General features: G+C 36.6%; 1 protein-coding gene across 3 annotated transcripts in view; it reads right to left on the bottom strand.

Moving 5' to 3' along the window:
* The window catches only part of BTBD8 (BTB domain containing 8), a 118,418-nt gene that overhangs the window by 32,469 nt on the left and 62,712 nt on the right, over positions 1-23,237 (bottom strand). For all 3 annotated transcript variants that reach the window (XM_086717538.1, XM_086717536.1, XM_086717537.1), the window contains exons 6-9: positions 15,433-15,513; positions 14,116-14,212; positions 7,072-7,160; positions 6,268-6,370 (exon numbers count right to left, since the gene is read on the bottom strand). In XM_086717538.1, coding sequence (XP_086573664.1) covers positions 6,268-6,370; positions 7,072-7,160; positions 14,116-14,212; positions 15,433-15,513 — 370 coding nt within the window. The remainder of the gene's footprint in view (positions 1-6,267; positions 6,371-7,071; positions 7,161-14,115; positions 14,213-15,432; positions 15,514-23,237) is intronic.

Here is a 23,237-nt window from a genome sequence, read left to right as displayed (position 1 = left end):
AGAATCCTCTATATTAGGAAAACTAGAGCCAAAAGTATGATATAAACTGTCATTTGTCTTTTGACTTTGCTTGGTTGTTTTTACTACATAAAATTTTGTGTTTTTATGTAATCAATTTTTTAAGCCTTCTGAATTTTATATCTCTACTCTCCTGTCAAGGTTATAATTCTCCCAGGGTGTACTGTAATATTTTAACGGCTTTTTCCCCCCACATTCAAACCTTTGATCTATTTGGAATGTATCCCTTGCATACCAGGATATGAAGTATAGATCCAACTGAAAATTCTTCCAGCCAGCTTCCTGGATAATACCATATATTGAATAAATCCTGTGAGTCATATTATTTCTTAATCCTTATGATATTGTGTTGATCAAATAGGTCTTAAGCTATCCTTTGACCTTAGGACTAAATAGCATAATATATACAACTTTGTTTTACCCTACTGACCATCCCTACTTTTGTTTTAACTTCCCTCCATTTAAAAACTCTTCATAATTTGCTTTTTTTTTTTTTTTTTAAATTTTTTTTTTTAATGTTTATTTATTTTTGAGACAGAGAGAGACAGAGCATGAACGGGGGAGGGGCAGAGAGAGAGGGAGACACAGAATCGGAAACAGGCTCCAGGCTCCGAGCCATCAGCCCAGAGCCTGACGCGGGGCTCGAACTCACGGACCGCGAGATCGTGACCTGGCTGAAGTCGGACGCTTAACCGACTGCGCCACCCAGGCGCCCCCATAATTTGCTTTTATAAGGGCTTAAACATTTTGGCACAGAAAAATTTAATGTTTTGAAACAGTTCAAGTAATTACATTATAAAATTATAACTTTTCTAACACCTTTCTCTCTTGTACTCATGCCTTCACCCTGCTTTCTCTTCTAACCAAAAGCAATGGTTGTACGTGGTAGGAGGGAGCAGCCACATTTTACTGAACTGCTGCATAGACCCAGAAAGGGAAAAAAACCTCAAATCCCCTCACATTAATAAAAGACCAAGAAAATCCTCCAAATATAGTTCAGTGTAGCACTTTCTTATCTCCCTTCGTATATGACAGTGTTGGGCATGTCACTGATGCAGTTAAGTGCCCACCATGGCACATGCAGTTGAGCTGAATTAGAACTAAAGAAAAATAAGAAGACTGCTGCTCTTTCACTTTTTGGATAACATATTTCAAATTTTAATTTGAAACAATTAAAAAATTTTCTTAAAAAATTTTTTAGTTGACACATAATGTTACACTAGTTTCAGGTGTACAACATATGTTGTGCTTACTGCAAGTGTAGCTACCATCTGTCAACATACAGTGCTATTACGATACCATTGACTACACTCCCTATGCTGGGCCTTTTATTCTTGTGACTTATTCTTTCCATAACTGGAAGTTTGTACCCACCACTTCCTTTCACCCATTGTTCCCATCCTCCCACCCCTTTCTTCTAGCAACCCCCCAGTTTGTTCTTTGTATTTATAGGTTTGATTCTGCTTTTTGTTTATGCATTTGTTTGTTCAGATTTCACCTATAAGTGAATTCATATGGTATTTGTTTTTTGCAGTATGACTTATTTCACTTAGCATAATATCCTCCAGGTCCATTCATATTGTCACAAATGGTAATATTTCATCCTTTTTATGGCTGTATAATACTCCTCTCTGTGTGTGTACATCTTCCTCATCCATTTGTCTATCAGTAGACACTTAGGTTGCTTCCATATCTTGGCTCTAATAAATAATGTAGCAATAAACACAGAGGTGCATGTATCTTTTTGAATTAGTGTTCTCATCTTCTTTAGGTAAATACCCAGTGGTGGGATTACTGGACCATATGGTAATTCTATTTTTAATCTTTTGAGGAACCTCCATACTGTTTTCCACAGTGGCTGCACCAGTTTGCATTCCCACCAACAGTGCATGAGGGTTCCTTTTTCTGAATATCCTCTCCAACACTTGTTATTTCTTGTCTTTTTGATAACTATTCTGACTGGTCTGAGATGGTCTCTCATTGTGGTTTTGATTTGCGCTTCCCTCGTAATTAGTGATATTGAGCATCTTTTCATGTATTGTTGGCCATCTGTGTATACGCTTTGGAAAAAATGTCTATTCAGGTCTTCTCCCCATTTTTAATTGGATTTTTTTTTTTAGTATTAAACTGTATAAATTCTTCATGTGTTTTGGATATTAACCCCTTACTGGATGTATCATTTGCAAATACCTTCTTCCATTCAGTAGGCTGCCTTTTTGTTTTCTTGATGCTTTCCCTCACTGTGCAAACCCCTTTTATTTTGATTTAATCCCAATTTATTTTTGCTTTTGTTTTCCTTGCCTGAGGAGACATATCTAGAAAAATGTTGCTATGGCCATGTCAGGGATATTATTTGCCTATGTTTTCTTCTAGGATTTTTATGGTTACCATTTAGGAAATGGTAATTTTTATGGTTAAAAATGGTTAACATTTTTAAGGTTCCACATTTAGGTCTTTAATCCATTTTGAGTTTATTTTTGTGTATAGTGTTAGCAAGTGGTCCAGTTTCATTCTTTTGCATGTAGTTGTCCAGTTTTCCCAGCACCATTAAAAAATATCCGAATTTTTTAATCAAAAGCGAAATATACTTTATTTATATAATAAAATATGAAAAATATATTAAGTTACTGTTTCTGAAAGCCTGACTATTCACAAAGAAAGATATAATTTCAGGGGCACCTGGGTGGCTCCAATTTTGGCTCAGGTCATGATCTCACAGTTTGTGGGTTCGAGCTCTGCATTGGGCTCGGTGCTGGTGGTGCAGAGCCTTCCTGTGATTCTGTCTCTCCCTCTCTCTCTCTTCCCTTTTCCCACTTGTACTCCCTCTCTCAAAATAAATAAAAACAAAAACCTAAAAAAAGAAAGACATAATTTCAAAATTTCAATTAAACTGCATGTTCAGCTGCTCTGATGTCATCTTTTCATCTGTCTTAAAAGTAAAAAACAAATATTCACAAAGCTTACAAAGACCTGATTAGAGTTATAAAATCAAAATATTGTTAACAGAGGGAGAGGCATCATATGAAGGGCTTATTCTTCAATTAAACTCACATACTTACCACTTACTAAAAAATCAAACCTTTTTTTTAATGTTTATTTCTGAGAGAGAGCGTTCACGTGAGCGGGGGAGGGGTAGAAGGAGAGGGGGACAGAGGATCTGAAATGGGCTCTGCACTGACAGAAGAGAGCCCCATGCAGGGCTTGAACTGAGGAACTGTGAGATCATGACCTGAGCCGAAGTTGGATGCTTAACTAACCAATTAAGCCACCCAGTGCCCCCCAAAATCAAACTTCTTAACAAGACATTCAGTTAAGATCCCTCCCAATCTGGCCTTAGCCTCTCCCCAGACTTATCTCTTCTCATTCCAGTTATAGCAGAATATTGGAACTGTCTGTCTCCAGGTCTCTGGTCACAATTTAACAGTCTGTCAGGAATATCCTAATGTACTTGTTTTATTCTGAACTTTTCCTCTAGCTTCAGGTTCATCTCAAATTACTTCTCTCATCCTTCTAATCAGAATCAATTGTTTTAACCTCTGTGATCCCATGTACACACCTGAATTTTAACTTATACTTATTCTTTCATTTATTTACCTATTTGAAAATATATACTGAGTTGCTAATATGAGCCAGGCACTGCTCTAAGGCTGAGGCTACCAGGGTAAATTAGACTGACAAGGAACTTAATATTAGTACTCATCATAGTTTAACTTGTATTATACTTAGTTATTTAAATGCCCATTCTTCCACCAATTTGTGAGATGATAAAGTCAAGGTCCACATTTCTTTAAAGAAAAATTTGCCCACAGTGAGCACCTATCAGATTATCTTTAGAATGGCAGCAATTGGTTTTAAGATCTGGCTTTGGGGGTGCCTGGGTGGTTCAGTCAGTTAAGCGTCTGACTCTTGATTTCAGCTCAGGTCATGATCTCACTCACAGTTCGTGATCTCTGCGCTGACAGCACGAAGCCTGCTTAAGATTCTCTGCCTTCCTCTCTCTCTGCTCCTCCTCTGCTTGTACTCACTCTCTCTCTCTCTCTCAAAATAAATAAATTAACAACAACAACAAAAGATATGGCTTTGTCATTTACTGACATTTTGAATCTGAATAAAGCACTTCTGATTCTCTTTTCTCATATGTGAAATAGAGGTTAGAGTACCTGTCTTACATAAAATTTTAAAAATGCCAAGTATTTTTTGAACTATAAAGGTCTAAAGACACCCACTAAATAATGATAATAATAATAATAATAATAATAATAACAACAACAACAACAACAACAACAACAGCAGCAATAGTAGTAAATGATGTTTCTACTTCTGTGAAGCTGAAGTATAGCTGGGACATGGTTTGCCTTCATGAACAGGGAGTAGCTATTCACTGACCAAAGAAACGAATGCAAAATATTAAGAAACTAAGCCACAAAGTCCTTCATTAGCATAAATATAGATTGAGATTTATTTTTTGCTGGTAGTATTTCACCAGCTGATGGCCTACACTTATTTTCCCAGTTAGGTTTAGATGTATCTTCTATGTAACCCAGTCTGACGTATCATTTAGGGTTCAGAGAAAGAGAACCACTAGGAGTTAATTGTATATATATAAAGGAATTTGTTACAGAGATTTGACCTTATGTAATCGTGGGAGCTGGTTAAATGGTATTTGTAAATGAAGATATATTTGAAGACCACAGGGAAGGCAGCTGATATGAGAAGAGAGGACAGCAAGGACATACTAACACCAAGAACACAAGCTGTAATCCACAAGGATGGACTCATTTCAGCTTTCACTGCCTACAACCTGGATGAAATAGGTGTCCTTCAGGCGATGCTGGTACTCTTCATCATGGAGGTAAACATATCTCTGGCAAAGAGGTGAGAGCAGCCAAAAAAGGACACAGGGCATGGTGGAACAGATATGGCCTGGCTGCTGTTTCACGTCCACAAGGTGAGCCAGTAAACAAGCAACACGTATGAGATAAAAGTGCCTGCCCCAATAGTCCTGGTGTTAAAAAAAAAAAAAAAAAAAAAAAAGGCTACTGCTTCACTTTTACCCTCCAAATCTCATGCCAAATTGTCCCTTGTGGCCACTCCAAGTGGAAACATTCAAAGAGGGAAATTCTGGGAAACAGTTTATCTGAGCCAAGCTGACAATGTTACAAAATCACTGCAGTCCACCCCTGTGGGCTTGGCACCCATACACATCTCTTTAAACAATACTTAATTTCAAATGGAGACAATAACAAAGTTATGCTTTTGCCTGACATGGTATAAGTATCCTGTATACAACAAACATGCTAGCCCTTCCCTGTAAGAGGATATAAAGTCTTTATTTTGTCTTTGGGAAACATTTATTGTTCTTCAGACTGATTCCCACTCCCCTTTGGTATCCTGTAACTTAAATATGGAGATATAAAATTAACCATTATTAACAGGTCTTATATTAGATGGTAGAGATATGAGACAGTGGAAGGAGTATACATAAACAGTGGTTTATGTAAACAAATATTCATATAAAAAGAGGGAATTAATGTTTATATCATAACTACTAGAACCTCATTTCTGTAACTGGTAACCTGGTCATGGCTGGTATTTATCAAGCCAGTTGTTTCAGGATGATAGAAAACATGGTAACACCAGTGAAATCATGAGCCAGACTTGATTTGCTGTGAAGTGAGTTCATTAGTCATAAGTGATGCTGTGTGAAACACCACGATTATGGAAAAGGCAATTCTGTAAGACCATGGATAGTGGTTTTAGCAGAAATACTGGAAGCAAGGAAGGCATATCTGTATTTAGAGCAAATGTCTACTCCGATGAGAACACAGCACTGCCTTTTCCATGATGAAGTGGTCCAATATAATTAACTGGCCTCCAAGTAAATGGCTGGTTCTCGTGGGGAATGTTGCCACAGAGAAGTTTCAGCGCTGTACCAAATCTACCTTAGTGAGTAGAAATCCATGTTGTTGATACCAATGCATAACCTCCATCTGTGGCACCAGGCCCCCTTTGTTCATGAACCAAAATAGTGGTTCTGCTTCTCTGAACCCTAACTAATGAATTTGGTAGAGGGGAACAAAATCTTGAGGACAGGTTCTCAACTGGTTCTGGGTTATCTGAAATCGGTTCTCTCATCTTGCTTTTACCATAGAATTCTACATTTATGTTTAAAACGTTGAAAGTACCTACACAAAACTGAATAAACTTTTTGATGACAAATACAAACAAGGGTATTCAGTTTATACTTACTAAAGACTGAATCAACATGTTAAGACAACTTTTCTGAATCTCAGGAGGTACATTTGCAAAACTTCTCTCAGACCAAAACCTTGCAAAATGCTTTACAATCCACCTGTTAAAAAAAATAAAAGAATCTCAAGTTAGAGAAATGAAAATATTTTGGATTATAGTATTCAAATAACACTTTTCTTTTCTTTTTTTTTTTTTTAAACTTTTTTTTTTTTAATTTTTTTTTTCCAACGTTCATTTATTTTTGGGACAGAGAGAGACAGAGCATGAACGGGGGAGGGGCAGAGAGAGAGGGAGACACAGAATCGGAAACAGGCTCCAGGCTCTGAGCCATCAGCCCAGAGCCTGAAGCGGGGCTCGAACTCACGGACCGCAAGATCGTGACCTGGCTGAAGTCGGACGCTTAACCGACTGCGCCACCCAGGCGCCCCAACACTTTTATTTTCAATGATATAAGTTGTACATAAATATATGATGACTAACTCTTACCGTTAATTTTGTGAACTCTATGATGGACTTAATTGTCCTCCCTTTTCTGTAAACAAATATTTTAATTCTACTTTAAGTTTGATGCATAGCTTTTGACATAAATAACTATGGTTAGGCTAAAATAAAATAGATCCCAAGCATCTTGAATAATATCTAAGTCAATAATACTTCTCAATTGTTACAACTAGTTAAGCATTAAGCTCCCTACAATGTACCCAAGAAAACAGGCCAATTCCAAAATTTCCCAGAAAATTACAAGAATAGAAGAACAAAATCTTTATATTAATAGTATTGACACTACTTCAAATCACTTACTTCATGCAGTCAGCAAAAAGACTGTCCACTCCAACTGAATGAGCAATAATCAGGCATTCTAGTACAGACGCCAACGTTCTGGGAATAGGCTAAAATTAATAGAAAACACCACATGTATTCTTTTTCAACTTTCAGAGGCTAAAAGTATTTGGTTCATAAACATGATCTGATTTGTATACCTAAACTGCAGAATAAATGTGCATAATTCAAAAGTCTATTCTTGTAAAACAGAGTATCACTAACAACCTTTAGTTTTATAGAATAGCATTTGAACTCTCTCAGCTATCAGAATGAACACAGGTTTTATTTTAATTTCATTTAGCTTATTTTTTACATTAAAATGGTGTAATTTCTAGCACATCACACTGCAATGCAACCATATGATCTAATCTGCTTCCTGAAGTATAAATATAACTCTAAGTGCATGTGCAATGGGAAGTCCTACTCTGACCTCAGACAAAATGACAGAAATTAGATCATAATTATATAATGTATTTTTAAAAGTTCATATATGGAAGTAATTAAAACAAAAAATGTAGATATAAGTAGTGACAACAACTCATTGCTCTTGGTGTTAAGCCTCTTTGCTACATATTGCCCATATCACTTATTTTCAGGTTTTGGATTATTTTCTAAGCATATCTATTGCCTATTAGGGTGAATAGAGTTCAACTTCTCTTGGTACACATTCATTTGTTGTAATGTGGGGTTTATATACTAAATAAAGATCATCAATCAGCCAATTTGTGTATGTGGTCTCTAAGTGTATCTTTCTGAAGGTCCCTTGCTCTCAGAGAAGAGCAAAGCTTCTTTAGAATTACACCCAGGGTAATCTTTCTAATAAGGTTAGTGATTTGCAACTTTTAAAATTATGAACTGCTATTAATTTGAGTTTCTAATACACTTCTCCTAAAAGTATTACATTAGTGTTCAATAAATTGAATGTAAATATTTTGCTTTGTATATGAACAAACTGGTCATTCCCTTTGCAAAAACTGGAGGTACTCTAGGCTATTCTAAAATAAAAAATGGTCAGTTGGTTAAGAGTCCAAGTCTTGATTTCGGCTCAGGTCATAATCTCATGGTTTGTGAGTTCGAGCCCCACACTGGGTTCTGCACTGATGGTGTGGAGCCTGCTTGAGATTCTGTCTCTCCTTCTCTCTGCCCCTCCCCAGCTTGTGCACTCTCTTTCTCTCTCTCAAAATAACAAAAAAAGGAATAAAAAAATAAAATAAAATAAAAATGGCTATCACTATATAGATGATGCAGTGATAATTCTACCAAGTTAAATAATTTGGTTTTCTGAACCACTTCAGACAGGAGTATCAAACTCTTGGGAAGAAACTACTGGTATAAACATAAAAACACTCAGAAGTCTAAAAAATTATAAAAGTAAACACAAGAGTTAAAACGTCCAGGAATGTGGGGCACCTGGGTAGCTCAGTTTGTTCAGCATCCAACTCTTGATTTCAGCTCATGTCATGATCCCAGGGCTGTGCTCAAGTCCTGTGTCAGCATGGACCCAGCTTAAGATTCTCTCTCTCCCTCTGCCCCTCACCTTAGCTCATGCTCTCTCTAAAATAAAAATAAATACAAAAGTAAAAAATTTAAAGATTCTCTCTTCCCTCACTCTCGCTCAAAAAAAAAAAAAAAAAAAAAAAAAAGAGGTCCAGCAATCTAATTTAGGAATAACCAGCTCTTTACAACACAAAGTCCACTAATTGATGTATAAGAATAATTTCCATAAAAAAATTAAAATACAAAGTAATTTGCTGCTTAAAGCAGAGACCAGGGAACTATACTTGTGGGCCAATGTAGCCCATCACTGTTTTTGTGAATAAAGTTTTATTGGAATACTACTATGATGTTCCTTTACATGTTGTCTGTAGTTGCTTCTGTTCCACAACGGCAGAGCTGAGTAGATGTGATAGAGAATGCATGGCCCACAAAGCCTACAATATCTGCTATCTGGCCTTTTACAGAAAAGGTTTACTGACCACTGGCTTAAACGGTTACTTTAACTCTCTGAGAATTTCACTTATATAAAAATGCTAATTTCCAAGTATTTTGTAACAGGATGACAGACCTTTAGTCATTTTCAAAATCTGCTTGCAGAATTTGGGAAGAGATATATTTAAATCACTACCCAAGATATGTTTTTAAAGAAGTGGCAAAAAAGGGGCATCTAGGTGGCTCAGTTGGCTAAGAGTCCAGCTCTTGGTTTCCACTCAGGTCATGATCTCATGGTTGTGTGAGCTCAAGCCCCACATCTGCACTGGTAGTGCAGAGCCTGCTTGGGATTCTCTCTCTCTCTCTCTCTCTCTCTCTCTCTCTCTCTCTCTCTCTCCCCCACTTGCTCTGTCTCTGTCTCTCTGAAAAATAAACTTAAAAAAAAAAGAAGTGATGAAAAATATATAATGTAAAGTTCACTGTAATTCTATAAATGAAGTCCAAAAATTTTAATTGTGTAAAAGGTAAAATTGTGAAGTTAATGAAATGACTAAAGCTTGTCAGAAGTTTCAGGGCCAGTTACCCATTACTTTCTACCCAAATTTGTATTACTGTGCAGTGTGTTACAATAGGCTTATCACATGCAAGTAAGTCACTGGCAAGAAACTACATAATTAAGATCTAGAAGTTAAAACTTTTTTAAATGTTTATTTCTTTTTGAGGGAGAGTCAGAGCATGAGCAGGGGAGGGGCAAAGAGAGAGGTAGACATAGAATTCAAAGCAGACTCCAGGTTCTGAGCTGCCAGCACAGAGCCGGATGCAGGGCTCAAACTCATGGATGGCGAGACCATGACCTGAGCCAAAGTCAGATGCTTAACCGACTGAGCCACCCAGATACCCCTGAGATCTAGAAGTTAAAAATTATACTTTCAAAGATATATTTATAAAGTTATATATTATAAAAATATGTAAAGCAAAAGTTTAAAGATCAAGCAATAAAAGCAAAAATTATTCTCTCAAATATCTGTTACCACAATAAAATATATTAAAACAAGTAAAGTGAAAAAAGTTTTCAACAAAGTATCATATTGATAATCTATTTAAAATTTCATTTTCTGTTGTTTTAATGTTAACAAATATGCCTTCTGTGTTTTAAAAATCAAGTGAATTATTGTAAGTAAAATGCAAGAAGCTGCATACAACCTATGTATACTTATAAACATACTAAAAACTAGAGGCAATGGTCCAAAGACTATCCATAAAAGAGATTATTTTTAAAATGTTAGATGTATTGTATAGACTCTAAGTCTAAAGTTCTCTAAGTCTAAAGAGAGCGGACGCAGGATTAAAAGCGAGAGATGGCTAATGTCCAAGAAAAGACAAGAGCCCTGAATGAGGGTCCTTGCACCATTTGTATTAGGATCAGAAGGCTTACAAACATGGTGATGGATGCACACAAAGAGGCAATGAAACTATGAACACTAACTTATGGACGCGAAGGAAAGGGGGTCTTGAAGATATTTGGGGTTAGGGGTTTGGATTAATACAAAACAAAATCCTGGCCCCAGGCGGATGGTCAGATGATTGTTAATGGCAGACAGGAAGCACCATGTCTGTTTATCTTAGCCAGCCTAGGGGATAAGACAGATACAGCAAGTAACTTCAGGGTTAACAAGACACCTTTCTTTTGTTAATCAGCTCTGCTCTCGACAGCTTCACTGCAGCACAGAGGTCTATAGCCCTATTTACCTGTTTACCTACGTTGGTCCTTCCTTCCTGTGAAAGCAGCTTTCTGCTATAGTACTAAATTGGGGGGGTGCTTTCACCCTGAATACCTAATCTTGCTTACCTCATATACCTTTATATTGGGGACATTTGCCCCCCCTCTATTCTGGGGGCCTTTTCCCCCTACTTTATTCTGGGGGCCTTAGCCCCCCTTCTCTACCTTTATTCACCTAATCTTGTTTACCCAAACTTGGGTGTGAGCATCCTATGGCTTTGTAATTCTTTATGCTTTGTTAACCCATTGGTGCAAGCCCAGGGAATTTCCAAGCTTATTCCCCACAATGTATGAAAATGTATGATACCAGTCCTTCTCTGACTTATTTCACTCAGCATAATACCTTCCAGTTCCATCCATGTTGCTGCAAATGGCATGATTTCATTCTTTCTCATTGCCAAGTGATATTCCATTGTATATATAAACCACATATGTTTTCATTCATATGTGGATCTTGAGAAACTTAACAGAAGACCAAGGAGGAAGGGAAAGGGAAAAAGATATAGTTACAGAGAGGGAGGGAGGCAAACCACAAGAGACTCTTAAATACAGAGAACAAACTGAAGGTGGATGGGGGTGGGTGGGGGAGAGGGAAAATAGGTGATGGGCATTGAGGAAGGCACTTGGGATAAGCACTGGGTGTTGTATGCAAGCCAATTTGACAATAAATCATATTTTCAAAAAAGGAAAATAAAAAAATAAAAAATGAAAATAAAACATTTTTTAAAAATAAAAAATAAATAAAATGTTAGATGTAATTCATTTATTGAGGAGTCTCAGTTCAGAGGAGATACTAACATAAAACTTTTTTCCCAGATAATGCTGCCAACTATGCTGTGTCAAATTCTCCTTTTTTCCATCCCTTCATGACATTATAGGCAAATTCCAGTATTTTCTGGTTATTTTTTGGAACTGAAATCAGCACAGTACTATTTAGACACCTATCTTATATCTGGCTTTACATCTTTCTCTCCCCCATCACTGATTACATTTATAGTTGGGGAAATATGGAATCAGGAGTAGAGCATGGTGTGGTCTCCTCTTGCTCCTCCATTTTCTAGGTCTAACTCCTGTGAAAGAGGGCTATGAATGGCCATATAAATAACCAGACACAGCATGGAAATAGGTTGATGTCACTGAGTTTGCTCTAATTAAGATGTTGATGGCCTTTGGGGCACCTGGGTGGCTCATTTGGTTAAGCGTCTGGCTTCGGCTCAGGTCATGATCTCACAGTTTGTGAGTTCGAGCCCTACGTCAGGCTCTGTGCTGACAGCTCAGAGCCTGGAGCCTGTTTCGGATTCTGTGCCTCCCTCTCTCTCTGCTCCTCCCCCGCTCATGCTCTGTTTCTCTCTCTCAAAAATAAATAAACATTAAAAAAAAATTAAAAAAAAAAGATGTTGATGGCGTTTGCCAATGACTCTTGAGGAGCAGACTACATGTAACCCTAGCCCCTCAGTGGATAAAGATTCTTCTAGTGGTTCATGATGCGCAGTGATCCCTAGGTGGGACACAGCATCATTTGGCCCTGTACCAGCAACCTCTAATCTTCAAAGAACCACTAAGGTCCTCTTCCCTCCCCACGAACCAGGTGTAACGGGTGTGGAGTGGACTCCCCATACTTTTTTCTTTTCTTCTTTTTAAGATTTTACTTTTAAGTAATCTCTACACCCAATGCGGGGCTTGAACTCACAACACCAAAATCAGGAGTTGCACACTCTACCAACTGAGCCAGACAGGCACCCCTACTTTTTTCTACACATGACAACAGCTATTGTCCCTAATGGCCAAACTAGTACTGGCTTCTCCCTTTAGAAATCTCCACATATGAGGGTACTCTTACTGGCTTCTGAGGCATATTCCAAGAAATTCAGGCTCTCCCAAGAAATCTCTTACCATTTTCTTTTATTCTTTAATGGAAGCTCCAAAGTGGGCTGGTTTTACAGATGTGGCATATGTCCATCTGAAGGATAAGACATATCTCCTCATTGCAGATACCCTCTATCTTTAATTTTTATTCAGATATGCTTGGATCTCCCTCCTAACTTCCACTTGGCTGGGAAGATGAGGGAAGCAGACGAAAGAGAAGGAAAATCTTTCATCAGAATTATTCACTTTCTACAAAGTTCAGGATACCACAGACCACCCTCCTTCTTTTAATTTCCTTACTTCTAGAGGCTGGAATAAATGATTGATTAAAGGTAGCTGAGGAGTTTAATGTTTCTCAGTAAACTCTGGGTGGTAGTGGAGGTGGTGCTATAGGCAACTGTTCATGGCTCTCTTTTAGTACATGGGGTGCTTCTTCAGCTGCAACTTATACAGAGGTAGGAAAGTCCTACCCAACACAAAAATATAAATTTACATGTTATTAAAATTATTAAAATTACCTAATTAAAATGCATACAATATATACTGCTGCCTCAAGTACCCAATAAGAAGAGAATATCAATGTAAAACAACTATTTTAAGATTTGCTTTTTTGTTGATTATAAAAGTAATAATATATGATCACTGTAGAGAATTTAGAAAATGATTAAGTACATAAAAAATAACCTATAGTCACAGAGTAAGTTAAAACATTAGATAATCTAAGAATAATGTACAAAATGGCATCTGTACAAATGTGTAGTAGGAGATCTTTCTTTAGACAATAAATTTATGTTTATATTAACTAAAGTTAAAAGTTAGTATTCATACTCCACTTGATGAGAAGAGAAATATATTCCATCTCAAGTGGATGCTATAAAGAGAAGTGACAGGAAGGAAGAGCGTACTTTCAGGGAAAAGAACAAATGAAACACTTGTGATAAATGTGGGTTTTTTTCTCTATTTATTTTGAGTGAGAGAGAGAACGCATGGACACAAGCAGGGGAGGGAGGGACAGAGAGACACACAGAGAGAGAGAGTATCCCAGGCAGGCTCTGCAATGTCAGTGCAGAGCCCAATGTGGGGCTTGATCTCACAAACTACAAGATCATGACCTGAACCAAGATTAAGAGTTGGACGCTTAACTGACTGAGCCACCCACCCTGACTCAGTCCCAGCTGCACACTCCACCTTTGAATTATAAAGGATACTCCTATATCCTTTCAATAAACTCCATGTCAATTTTATTTTACTTAAATGATCTGAATTAATTTCTGTTTTTTTGTAAGCATATCATATGAGCTATTTCTCAACTAGAGTTCCCATTAGTTAAATTGACTGAATATTTTTTAAGATTCAAAGCCCTATTCACTATCAGAGTTAAAAATCTAGTAGATAATAATGGGTGACTTTAAGCACTGGGTAAAAGATTTCTGAGACTCAATAATTACCTTCTGAAAGAAATTACAGTAATCTCTTCTTAAAATATAGATTGCTACTTCTTTTAATCCTTCTAGTCCATACATATCAGCCATATTGAGTATCTGACTAAAATAAAAACAGATAGACTGTTAATTTTCCAATTTAAAAACTAAGGACTAATACACAGTAATGTCTTAATAATAGATAGCCTGTTTAAAAAAATAATAATAATCTGAATTATTTTAACTCTAACTTTCTGTCCTACATAGTAGATATCCTTTATGGATAATAAAAAGGACACAGGTCAAAGTTTGAAAGTACTGTCAGATGACTTGGGTAGTGGAGAATAACATGAAGTAAATTGGAGATGTTTCAAATTCCCCTCATATTGTCAGTGACATATTCAGCAAAGTCCAGGAAGCTGCTTCAAAGGCTGTAAAAGTTATAAAACTCTTTGCAAGAAATCTGTATAATAAAAACTTGGGAGGAGGGCAATTAATTGATGTTTATCATACTGAAAATACCTACAAATGACTCTAAGACTGAAAACAGTATCCAATGCCTCAGCGAGTTTCCACTGCTTCTTTCATTTGGCAAGAATTTCCAAGTACCACACTCACTTTAGGTACTTAGGAAACCTACAAGCCTTGAGGGCATGATAAAATTTCCTATAGGTTTCCAGGGGGATAAATTTCAATACTCAATCCCTGTGACTCATGACATTTTCCCCCCAAAATCATTTACTCAGTTTGTAATTTAAAAAACCAATGAATATTTAAATTAAAAAGCAGCTTTCATTTGTTTGGTATGAAAACAGCAATAGAAGAAGAACACATCCAAAAAATTGGAAGAGCAAGGTAGATTTCACTCTCTACTACAGTTTCAGTGCTTACATGGAATTTCACTAAACAGCACTTAAGAACCATTGTTGTTTTTTAGGATGTCTATAAAGTAATTTTAAGGTTTTTCTTTTTACTTTTCTCTTGCTGTTTAAAAGAGTAGTCCTAAAATTTGAAAACAAAATAGTAAATTGTTCAAAATTTGATATTCAATTTTACTTTATAAAAACCTGTCGTTTATTTTCCAAAACAAATATAAGGTCTTTCTAACAAAATCTGAGTCAAATAAAGACTTTTCTTAATCTTATTACTGTGAGTTGCTAGATCATCTTTTCTTCTAAATAATGCGACCTCCTGTTTTTAGATACTCCCCAAATACACATGATATGGCAAAATAATGAAAGTGAAGCTTCTACTGTATTGACACTTTAAAACAAAGCTCAACAAAGCAGACACCACAAAGTATTAATACTTTTATACTTAAAATGATTTAAAAATAATACATACCCAACATTAGTTTTCTCTGGAAAGTCCAAAGTTCCTCCATATATAAAATGCATCATAACATTCATTTCTACATGGTTTATACTGAAATATAAAAGAAAACCAAATTCAAATCCAGAAATAATTAAAGTGAAACTGGTATCAACAATACACTCTATTTTCTCATAAAATTTTAGCTAAGATAAAGTTTTAATCTCACTTTTATCTGAAGAGTATGTTCTTCAAATAACATCCATGCAGTTATTCCATTAATTTAAAATGAAGTATAACTACAGTTATAAATTTTTATATGTTATAAAATATTATTGGTATGTTAGCAAATCACTAATTATTTGTTGAGCATCTTCTTTAATGAACTTTTAGAGTTAGAAGGGATCTGAGAGGTCCCAGTCCAACCTCTGGCTCATTAGGAAATCCTCTCCTCAGCATCACTGACAAATGGCCTCTGGTCTTCTTAAAGCCTCTGATGAACAGTTCTATTCACTAAAAAGATTCTTGTTATGCTGCACAGATTTCTTAACTTGTAATACCTATCCAGCACCTCTAGCTTGGCCAACATCCTTATTACAGATGAAAAGAAAAGATATGACTTAAAGAAGTAGTCTGGAGTGGTAACTTTTACGTCCTACTGACTACTAGATCTCAAACTGATTTCATGGCCTCCTTCCTCTTTCCTACCTCTCCCAGCACCCCCAATTCAGTCTTTATTTATTTATTTTTTGCTGTTCCTATTTTGTTCATAGCACTGTTACAGGGCTTCTTGCATCTGGTTCATGGACAATAACCACTTATCAATGGTCCAGAGGAACCCAAGATGAGAGGTAATGTAATTTCTTTTTTCCTTTCTTCTCTGCTGAACGAGTCTGAAGATGTGATTGGGAAAGAGTGCATCTGCTCTCCAATTTCAGACTTTCTTTCAGGTGGGTAATCATAGAGGAGACACAGTAAGCAAGTCAACTTTGGCTCTTACCTTAACACATGTTTTACTACTTGAAGTGTTTTTATCAATAACAAAGAAAATGTTTTCTTACTTCATCTACTGACTCTTTCATATTATTTTGAACAGGAAGAAGTCTGCCCAAAAATCTCAGCATCTAGATTATCATCTAGATACCTAAATTATTTTTTTTTAATTTTTTTAATGTTTATTTATTTTTGACAGAAAGAGAAAGAGACAGAATGAGTTGGGGAGGGGCAGAGAGAGAGGGAGACACAGAATCTGAAGCAGGCTCCAGGCTCTGAGCTGTCAGCACAGAGCCTGACACGGGGCTCCAACTCACAGACTGCGAGATCATGACCTGAGCCGAAGTCAGACGTTCAACCGACTGAGCCACCCAGGCACCCCTAGATACCTAAATTAGACCATGAGATTCATCTTAATCCTCTCCCTCATTATATCTCATCACTTATAGCTTCAAAAATTTCTGGAAGTTAGCCTCTGCTGTCTGTTTCTCCTCTGACTGCTCTGGGAGAGGTGAAATTTTTCCTCTAATCTGTACTATGACTGTATCTTCTCTCTCATGTAAGTTTCCTACCTGAAATAATCTCTTTGCATCCCATTTCCCACACTGCTATTAGAGTGAAAACCCTTCAACAATTCTCTATTGCCCATAGAAGAAAAGTTCAAATTCCTTAGACTGGTGTATAGTGTTCTTTATCATCTGACCTCTAGTTCACCCTCTCTAGCAGCTGTTCCAAGACAAATGAACTACTCATTTCCTGCACCTGAACTACTTATAATTCCTTATACATCTATGCTTTAGTACATCCATATACTCTGTTTAAAATATTCTCCCTCTCTACTTCCTTCATCTTTCAGAAACCAGACACGTGGCTCTTTATCTCTGATTGTTTCCTTAATGTTTCCAAGGGAAAAAAAAAAATCACTGAATGGTAAACATAGTAATAACTAACATTTATTGAGCACTTATGAACCAGTCACTGAGCTAATAAGCATTTTGAGTGCCAGTGGTTCATTCAATAATCGTAACAACTCAATAGGAGATACTATTATTAGTCTTGTTTTATAAATGAAAAACTGAAATCAAGTAACTTGCCCAAGGCCAAATGGCTAGCGATACACTATCATTTAAATCCAGGCCTATTGACTCCAAAGTATGGGCTCTTAAGCAGTACACTATACTATATACTTCCATTATCACATTTATCAGACTGACTTGTGATATCTTTATTTACACATTTGTTTCTCCTTCTAGACTGAGTCCTGCTAGGGCAGGCTGTATCTTATTTATCCTTGTCATTCTAGTAGCAACCGAATGTCAGCATTGATTCTGTACCCCCAGGATGAGAAGAATTTTCTTCCCCCACACAATATTGGAGCTCTGCAGTGGAAATCAGGGTGGGAACAGTGCTGATAAGACTCCCACAGTTTGTTAAGCTAGCTTAACAATATTATACAATCTTAAGATATTACAGTATCTAATCTGCTAAAAGCAAGAAAGAAGGAAAGAGAGAAGAAAAGAAATAGAGTTCCACAGGGTAGGACTCAGGTGTTTGATTCTATGGTCTTATACAACATATGCTCAAGACATGTTTGAAGAATGTTTAATGAATGGCTTACTTGGACACTTATAGCATTGCCTTCAGAGGAATACTAAGTTGAAAATATGTAAGTATTTTTTAATTAATTAATTTAAATATGTATTAATTAATTTAATACATATTTACTGGCCCCCCACTATGGCCAAGTACTGGTTTATGCTGGTTCAAAAACTCCACATCTTTAATACTTAGGAAAAAAAGTCAAATCTCTTCTAATTTACATACTATGGATATGGCAAGATTTAATCTCAGAATAATCATGCCACATTATCTGCAGTCTGCTAATCTAAAACACTAGCGTAATTACTAGAATATATACTATTCAATGCACTTTCCATCAAAATTTCAAGAGCTATTCTTCTTACTGTTAATGAGGATTGGTCATTTATGGTTAAATAATAGTTTCTTTCCAGACCTGACTTTTCAAGCAAAAGATAATAATGACTAAAGAAAAACAATAGTTTTATTAAACTAGATAGGAACATCCAGACATTTGGGCCTATATAACAATATATGGTTATAAAAACAGCAAGAAAACATTTTCCCTCAGTTTTACAGATGTTTTACTAAACTGCATTTTCATCACAGTGTCGTAACTCATTTGTATTTTTACTAAAAGTATTTATAAAAACATGATCAAATGACCTAGAAAAACAACAAATCACTTCAATAGCCCACAGTTTAAATGGAAAGACTGAAAGCACTATCCCCATTTAAATGTAATCAGAATAGGGGTGCCTGGGTGGCTCAGTCAGTTAGGCGTAGACTTCGGCTCAGGTCATGATCTCACAGTTCATGGGTTCGAGCCCTGCATCGGGCTCTGTGCTGACAGCTTAGAGCCTGGAGCCTGCTTCGAATTCTGTGTCTCCCTCTCTCTCTGCTCCTCCCCCCCCCCCCCCCCCCCGCTCATGCTCTGTCTCTCTCTCTCCTTCAAAAATAAATAAAACCATTAAAAAAAATTTTTTTTAAACAAATAAATGTAATCAGAATAAAAGCTTTTAGGAGATGAAAACGTTACATATATTTAAGGAAGAAAGACCTATGAGAGGACAGAGCTCTAAGATCAGAGAATAAACATACATCTAGTCTACTAAAATCTCTGTGCTTTATGTGTGCTTCCTAAAGTTTCAGGGTCCTGTGTCTGTGGGCTAAGGTAACATAGGGACTCATTCATTCGTTTGTTCATTCACATTCAATTATTTATTGAATAATAGGCTCTATTCTAGACCTCGAAGATATAAGAAGCTTTCATTGTAGAGGGAGGCCATGGACAGTAAATATGTAAACAAATATATATATAAAAGGTACTTTTAATAGTGAAAAGTGCCATGAAAACAACATAACAAGGTAATATAAAAGAGGGTAACTGGAGAGTTGGGCTGTAGTTAATTTAGGTGGGATGGTCTGGAAAAACCCAGGAGCCAGATCATACAGGGTCTTATAGGTTGGTAGTAAAGATTTCAGTTTAATTCTCACTGTGATGAGATGGCATTGAGCAATTTTAGTCAGAAGAGAAATACATATATCTAATTTATATTTCGAAAGATCATTCTGAAAATTTAGTGTAATCCCAGGAATCTCCCAAGGGAGATGAGAAAATCCAGATTTATGTTCTAAAGCCTCAAGCCACCAATGGAAGACTTCTATTTATATAAAAATTGAAATGTGTGCAGTTATATAAATACTGGCTGTGGTTCAATTTCCAGTATAGGATGTTGAGAATTTCCACCTTTGTCCATGAAAACTGGACAACTTCCTACCACCTCCCAATACTGGGGCACAGGTAGAACCAGGATTACAGGACTCTTTAGTTCCCTTTAAATTCCCTTTAGCCTTCCTATAGCTTTATATCCTATGATACTAATACCATTGTAGGTGGTAATTTGACACAGTCAATTTGATACGTGGTACAAGAGGGGAAAGCAAAAAATATTGTGTGATGATAATAAAGGATATGGATAAAACCCAGTATCTGTCAGGAGAAACTTTCTTCCTTCATTTTAGTATTAGAAAACCTTGCTTTACCAAACAAAACAGTTGAGCCAAAAAGAAATGTGTCCTTATTTCCAATGTGAGATTTCCAGCAGTAAGCCACCACTGCTGACCTAGTAGCTATAGGAAAGATGAACCAGTGAGAAACAGAGCCTTGCTTACCACAACCAAAGAGAGAGGAAAATACTATAAGGGGAGTGAGCCTGATCATTGCTGTCACTACTACAACATGCTTTTATTTCAATGACATTTTTTTTAGTATAGTTGACACACAATGTTACTTAAGTTTCAAGAATACAACGCGGTGATTCAACCACTCTATATGTTATGCTATGCTCACCTCAAGTGTAGCTACCATCTGTCACCATGCAACACTATTACAATACCATTGACTATATTCCCTATGCTGTACCTTTTATTCCTGTGGCTTATTCTTTCTACAACTGGAAGCCTATATCTCCCACTCTCTTTCACCCATTTTGCCCACACCCACACCCTCCCCCTCTGTCAGTCATTAGTTCTCTGTATTTATGGGTCTGTTTCTGCCTTTTGTTTGTTTATTCATTTGTTTTGCTTTTTAGATTTCACATATAAGTGAAATCATATGATATCTGTCTCTGACTACCATTCATCAACTTTAGTAGCTTGCTCAAGGGAAAGCCAAACAGAACTCTAAAACAAGTTTGGCTACTTCTATTTGGCTTTCCCTTGAGCAAGCTACTAAAGTTGGTCAGTGGTAGTCAGGCCATATTATAACAGGAGATATTCATCCATCACATCCATCATAATAAAGGATGGAAAATTATAGGTTAAGACAGTAGAGACCAGCAGTTGATGCTACTACTTCCTTCTTGCCTACTAACCTCTAAATAAACTGCATCTTTAAAAGCCTGTGTGTTTTGAATGTTTAATCTGATCACTCATGAGGGCTGATTAAGGACTGCCTTTATTCCTATAGCTAAACTCAGAGGTCATCTTAAACAACATAAAAGAGATAAAAGTAGAGCAGTTCTGGTTGAAGGGGCAGCCCTTCCTATATAGTTTTCCCCTCAGATCCCAATCCCATGCCATGTGTTTCCTAACACACTACCAAGAACTTTAGGGTTCTATGGGATAAAATTTGAAAATCAAGGATTTAAACAGTGGAGGAGACGAGTATGCACTAGCTCAAGAATACATGCCAACAGGAAACTTTTAAACTCTTTAGTGACTGTGGTGGAATCGACACTGAAGTACTTATCAAAACCATGTGATTTATATTCAGCATAAGCACTTATTTACCAGGTGACTCCAGGAAGACATTTAACTTAACTGATCTTGTTTTTACTCATCTGCAATATATGAATACACCTGCTCTCTCAAAGACTGATTCTAAAAATCAAAGTGCATAGTAAATGTGGAAGAAGCCTAGAAAAAACATGGCATTACTATTACTCCTGAGGACAAAATCTATTTGGAGAAAGGAAGAAAGAAATAGCTACCTAATAGACATCAGATAGTAAAAACTGTCACTAAACCTACAAGGAACTAAGATTTCTTCTAGGAAAAAATCAGACATGTGCTTTCTGTAAATTACTTTCCCTTGCTGTAGAATGAGATCCCATAATCACACCTTCTTTTGACTTTTTTCTCACTACACAGAATCACGTGATTTTTTAATGACTGTCAGAAGTTGCATTTTGAGTCAAACTAGTGTTCTCTCTCCATTTAAATTTCTGTTGAATTCATTTCTAAGGAGGGTGGATTGACAGTTTTTTAAAATGATGTCTAAAACATCTAAAATTTTCCAAAATTACACCAATATAATTATCCCTAGGATTGGCACACTTAGAAAGATTCTAGCCTCTACTAGCACTATTTATTTAGCAGATATTTTAAATTCATCATAAAGGAAGAGATCTTATCAGTAGGATACGTATACTTTTCAAAGTGTTTTCAATAGTGATAACAGAATGTCACCAACTGCTCTATCTATACATCCCTTTTACCCAGGATAATAAACTCTTTAGCTTGGCATATAAAATCCATTTTTTATAGAGTGAAAAATTACAAAATGACAGGCATTTGGAGATTTGTTCTACTTAGTAAGAGAACCAGATGATTATAACCAAGAAGACCCAAAATTATAGGTCAGGGTGACAAATAAATGGTTAAGAATTTATCAGTAATTTCCATGCATCCATTTTCATGGAATTGCCACTATCACTATGCCGTACCCAAGATTCTTGCCAAGATGCAGGGCTGAGAGGTTCCCTCAGAACTCCCAGGCATTTTTCCTACTGAGAAAGCCCTTCCCCATACTGTACACTACAGAATCTCACAGTGATTATCTGTGACCAAAAAAGGGTCCTTCTTGGGGCACCTGGGTGGCTTAGTCGGTTAAGTGTCTGACTTCAGCTCAGGTCATGATCTCACAGTTTGTGGGTTAGAGCCCCACATTGGGCTCTGTGCTGACAGCTCATAGCCTGGAGCCTGCTTTGGATTCTATGTCTCCCTCTCTCTGCTGCTTCCCCACGCATGCTCTGTCTTTCTCTCTCTCAAAAATGAATAAACACTAAAAAAACAAAGGGTCCTTTTTATCATTTAAGGTACTAGTTTATCTCTTAATAACTATCTTAGCAGTTTATATAAACTGCCACAAATTGTGTAGATACACCATTGCCTCGTAAGTCAATGAAATCCACACCTATCCAAATTATTCTTTAAAAGATAAAAAAGAAACTACCTTTTACATACTGAATGTTTGTGTTTCCCCACGCACCCAAATTTATATACTGAGGCCTAACTCCACAATGTGGCTATATTTGGAGATGGGGCTTATAAGGAATTGAGGTTAAATTAGATAATAAGATGGGGCCCTGCCCTGAGGTGCTAAAATAGAAGAAACCAGAGAGCTCTCTCTGTCTCTCTCCCTCTACCTTCTTTTCACCTCCCCTTGCCCCCATGCACTAAGGGAAGGCCATTAAGCACACACAGAGAATAAGCTGTCTGCAACCCAAGGTAAGAGCTCTCATAAGACAAACCTTGCTGGTACTCTGATCTTGCCAAATTCTGAGAAAATAAATTTCTGTTGTTTAAGCCACTCAGTAGTGATATTTTATTTTAGCAGTCTGGGAAGACTAACACGCTATCTCTATTACTAAATGTTCCCTACTATCTCTCATTTTCAGAAGATGTACTTCATTGAATTCCACAACATGAGAAACATTTCAATGAATATATGGAGAAAACAGATTCATTAGAAGTGTTCTGTA

The sequence above is a fragment of the Puma concolor genome, chromosome C1, assembly GCF_028749965.1.
Source record: "Puma concolor isolate L17-30 chromosome C1, mPumCon1.1.hap2, whole genome shotgun sequence".
Classification (NCBI taxonomy): Eukaryota; Metazoa; Chordata; class Mammalia; order Carnivora; family Felidae; genus Puma; species Puma concolor.
The sequence above is the reverse complement of the archived record's forward strand: the minus strand, read 5'-3'. Positions and strand labels throughout refer to the sequence as shown.